The 5,112-nt window shown below is 42.0% G+C and overlaps 1 protein-coding gene across 1 annotated transcript; it reads left to right on the top strand.

The window, feature by feature from the left end:
* The first annotated feature begins 2,432 nt into the window (after window positions 1-2,432).
* On the top strand, window positions 2,433-3,381 carry LOC126934683 (mas-related G-protein coupled receptor member X3-like). Its single transcript, XM_050755463.1, is given in 2 exon segments — window positions 2,433-3,052; window positions 3,054-3,381. Coding segments are annotated over 2 exon segments (948 nt in total).
* Window positions 3,382-5,112: the final 1,731 nt, after the last annotated feature.

The raw sequence follows: 5,112 nt of genomic DNA on the forward strand, positions 1-5,112 counted from the left end.
AGTTAACGGGTGCAGCACACCAACATGGCACATGTATACATATGTAACAAACCTGCACGTTGTGCACATGTACCCTAGAACTTAAAGTATAATAATAATAATAATAAGAAGAAGAAGAATAAAACCTCTGGGATACAGCAAAAGTGGTGCTAATGGGAAAGTTTATAGCATTAAATGCACATATCAAAATGTCTGAAAGAGCACAAATAGACAATCTAAGGTACACCTCAAGGAACTAGAGAAGGAAAACCAAACTAAACCCAAACCTAGCAGAAGAAAAGAAATAACAAAGATCAGAGCAGAATTAAATGATACTGAAACAAACAAACAAAGATAAGTGAAACAGAAATCTGGTTCTTTGAAAATATAGACAAAATTGATAGACCATTGATGAGGTTAACCAATAAAATAACAGAGAAGGTCCAAATAAGCTCAATTAGAAATGAAACAGGAGATATTACAACCAACACCACAGAAATACAAAAGATCATTCAAGGCTACTGTGAACACCTTTACATACACAAACCAGAAAACCTAGAGGATATGCATAAATTCCTGGAAATATACAAATCTCGTAAATTAAACCAAAAAGAAAGAGAAACTCTGAATAGACCAATAAAAAACAGTGAAATTGAAATAAAAATTTTAAAAATTGCCAACAAAAAAAGTAGAGGACTAGATGGATTCACAGCTGAAGACATTCAAAGAATTGGTACCAATCCTACTGAAACGATTCTCTGTATTCCCAGCAGAGGGTGCATCTTCTTCCCACATGGAAGCCTCCTGTCCATGTGCATTCTTGGATTCCAGAGCAAAGGTGGCCTCAGATAGGCAAAAAGGAACTCCTGAATTTGTTCCTAAATGACTTTCACTCTCCTCTATATTGTTCCCTATTTGATTAGCTTCTCATTCTCTATCTGGAGTTTGGTATTTTTCTCAACCCACAATTTTGACTGCCAACTTGGATTCTACTTGAGAATCACTCTGTTGCTTTACTCCCTCTAACATGTATAATCAACACAGAATTGTGCTGGTTCGAAAGGGCTGGTCAAAGACTGGATCAGGAGTCAGCCCCACTGGGCTCAAATTCATACTATATAAGTCCCAGGACAAATAATTCATTCTTTTTGTGCTCCAATGCATTATTGGCCTGGGAATCATACGCATTCTTACCTCGTAGGCTCTTCAGATAATTAAAAGAGGCAATACCTAATAAACTCTCAATCAGCTGCTGTTATTCTCCCAAATTAGACCCAGCCCTCATTCTCCAGTTGAAGTCTGCCTGAATCTCTCTTTATACTCCAAGCCCTATACTAGCCCTATTTCCCTGATGGACTCTGCTAATACAAATATTTTCATCAACAGAGAAATGAACCACAGATCTCCTGAAAGAGAGAAAGAAATGGGATTACATTGTGTATACGGAGCAGAACACTTACTAGTCCCCCATAGATATTCCTTCAGTTGCACTCAGACCTCACTCACACTTACTCTTTCCTCTATTCTATTGCTGAACAGTTCAGCTCAGAACCACACCCTACCCAAACATTGTGTACAAAAATGCTTCTAGGTGTTCAGCAAAGCTACACTGAGACCTCATTTCAAAGGTACATCAGTGGTCATTTTCTGGTTTTGGGCACACATCAATCATTCTTCTCAACACAGATAGAGCTGTCCACAAATACATTTCTGATTAATGAAATTATCTTCATATAATTACAAATGTGTGTTCTAATGCCTTACATTGTGCTTTCATTTTTATTTTCCATTTCACCAAAATCTACCATTACCATTAGGCTCCTCATGCATGCATTCATTCATTAAATGAATATTTATGAAGAGCACAGTGTGCTGATCATGGAAATAGGCACCAGGAGTATAAAACGTAAAATGTGGTCCTGTCTGCAATGACTGACACACTGAGTTATTTCTCACCCACCAGGCCCAGCCATTTTCACTCTTATCCTAGCGAAGGTCACATTTTCCTCCAGTTCATAATTCATGGTCTTCTTTCCTGTCCATGGATCACCAGTCCTAGTCATGAGGGTGTCACAACCACCTCTTTCTGTATCTGAATTCCTCCACCTGAGAGAAAATGTCAGGCCCAGGATAGAGTAATGATCGGGTCCACAGCCCTGGCCACTTGAGTGGGGGTGTTTTGATCCTAATGTTATTCCCACGTCAGTACGGAACTTGTGTGGCAATAAGGAGAAGTCAGGCTTCAGAGTCAGCAAGAACTGGATTTCAAACTGGATTTTAGGACTCCCACCTTTTGATAGGTGACTTATTCTCTGTGAGCCTCTGTTTCTCTCCTCTTTAAAATGAGAACAGTAAATCCCACATGGCAGGGTGGTGGGGAGAATCAGAGATCATACAGCTGGTGATCACATCTGGTTTGTGTTCCCAGGGACACCAGATTAGGGTTTCTGAGCATGGATCCAACCATCCCAGCCTTGGATACAGAACTGACACCAATCAACGGAACTGAGGAGACTCCTTGCTATAAGCGGATCCTGAGCCTCACGGTACTGACGTGCATCATTTCCCTTGTCGGGCTGACAGGAAACGCTGTTGTGCTCTGGCTCCTGGGCTTCCGCATGAGCAGGAACGCCTTCTCCATCTACATCCTCAACCTGTCCATGGCCGTCTTCCTTTTCCTCAGCGGCAACGTTATATGTTCCGCCTCACTCATCAATATCTGTCATCCCATCTCCAAAATCCTCATTCCTGTGACGACCTTTCTCTACTTTACAGGCCTGAGCATGCTGAGCACCATGAGCACCAAGCGCTGCCTGTCAGTCCTGTGGCCCATCTGGTACCGCTGCCGCCACCCCACACACCTGTCAGTGGTCGTGTGTTTCCTGCTATGGGTCCTGTCCCTGCTGTGGAGCATCCTGCAGTGGAGGTTCTGTGACTTCCTGCTTAGTGATCCTGGTTCTCTTTGGTGCCAAACATCAGATTTCATCACAGTCCTGTGGCTGATTTTTTTATGTGTGGTTCTCTGTAAGTCCAGCCTGGTCCTGCTGGTCAGGATTCTCTGTGGATCCCGGAAGATACATGACCATCCTGTTCAAAGTGCTGGTCTTCCTACTCTACGGCCTGCCCTTCAGCATTCAGTGGGCCCTGTCTACTGGGATTCACCTGGATTTGGAAGGCATTTTCTGTCATGTCCATCTAGTTTCCATTTTCCTGTCCTCTCTAAACAGTAGTGCCAACCCCATCATTTACGTCTTCGTGGGCTCCTTTAGGCAGCGTCAAAATAGGCAGAACCTGAAGCTGTTTCACCAGAGGGCTCTGCAGGACACGCCCGAGGTAGATGAAGGTGGACGGAGGCTTCCTCAGGAAACCCTGGAGCTGTCGGGAAGCCGATTGGAGCAGTGAGGAAGAGTCTCTGCCCTGTCAGTCAGGCAGGACTTTGAGAGCAACACTGCCCTGCCACCCTTGACAATTACATGTGTTTTCTTAGTGTTGTGCCTCAGCAACGTCTCAGTGGTAACTGAAGATCGTCGAATAGATGTTTATCTAATCTGACAGTTCCAGTTTTCACCCACGGAAAGCATTAGTCTGACAGTACAATGTTTAGATTCTCCTTGATATTACCAACACATTTTTCCTCTTATCTTACACTGAAAACTTTTTCTGCAATTTTCTTTCTTTTTTTTTTTTTTTTAATACTTTAAGTTCTAGGGTACATGTGCATAACGTGCAGGTTTTTTACATATGTATACTTGTGCCATGTCGGTGTGCTGCACCCATCAACTCGTCAGCACCCATCAACTCATCATTTACATCAGGTATAACTCCCAATGCAATTCTTCCCCTCTCCCCCCTCCCAGGGATAGGCCCCGGTGTGTGATGTTCCACTTCCCGAGTCCAAGTGATCTCATTGTTCAGTTCCCACCTATGAGTGAGAACATGCGGTGTTTGGTTTTCTGTTCTTGTGATAGTTTGCTGAGAATGATGGTTTCCAGCTGCATCCATGTCCCTACAAAGGACACAAACTCATCCTTTTTGATGGCTGCATAGTATTCCATGGTGTATATGTGCCACATTTTCTTAATCCAGTCTGTCACTGATGGACATTTGGGTTGATTCCAAGTCTTTGCTATTGTGAATAGTGCCGCAATAAACATACATGTGCATGTGTCTTTATAGCAGCATGATTTATAATCCTTTGGGTATATACCCAGTAATGGGATGGCTGGGTCACATGGTACTTCTAGTTCTAGATCCTTGAGGAATCGCCATACTGTTTTCCATAATGGTTGAACTAGTTTACAATCCCACCAACAGTGTAAAAGTGTTCCTATTTCTCCACATCCTCTCCAGCACCTGTTGTTTCCTGACTTTTTAATGATTGCCATTCTAACTGGTGTGAGATGGTATCTCATTGTGGTTTTGATTTGCATTTCTCTGATGGCCAGTGATGACGAGCATTTTTTCATGTGTCTGTTGGCTGTATGAATGTCCTCTTTTGAGAAATGTCTATTCATATCCTTTGCCCACTTTTTGATGGGGTTGTTTGTTTTTTTCTTATAAATTTGTTTGAGTTCTTTGTAGGTTTTGGATATTAGCCCTTTGTCAGATGAGTAGATTGCAAAAATTTTCTCCCATTTTGTAGGTTGCCTGTTCACTCTGATGGTAGTTTCTTTTGCTGTGCAGAAGCTCTTTAGTTTAATTAGATCCCATTTGTCAATTTTGGCTTTTGTTGCCATTGCTTTTGGTGTTTTAGACATGAAGTCCTTGCCCATGCCTATGTCCGAAACTTCAGCAAAGTCTCAGGATACAAAATTAATGTGCAAACATCACAAGTATTCTTATACACCAGTAACAGACAAACAGAGAGCCAAATCATGAATGAACTTCCATTCACAATTGCTTCAAAGAGAATAAAATACCTAGGAATCCAACTTACAAGGGATGTAAAGGACCTCTTCAAGGAGAATTACAAACCACTGCTCAGTGAAATAAAAGAGGACATAAACAAATGGATGAACATACCATGCTCATGGATAGGAAGAATCAATATCGTGAAAATGGCCATACTGCCCAAGGTAATTTATAGATTCAATGCCATCCCCATCAAGCTACCAATGAGTTTCTTCACAGAAT

The sequence above is a fragment of the Macaca thibetana genome, chromosome 14, assembly GCF_024542745.1.
Source record: "Macaca thibetana thibetana isolate TM-01 chromosome 14, ASM2454274v1, whole genome shotgun sequence".
In the NCBI taxonomy this organism is placed as follows: domain Eukaryota; kingdom Metazoa; phylum Chordata; class Mammalia; order Primates; family Cercopithecidae; genus Macaca; species Macaca thibetana.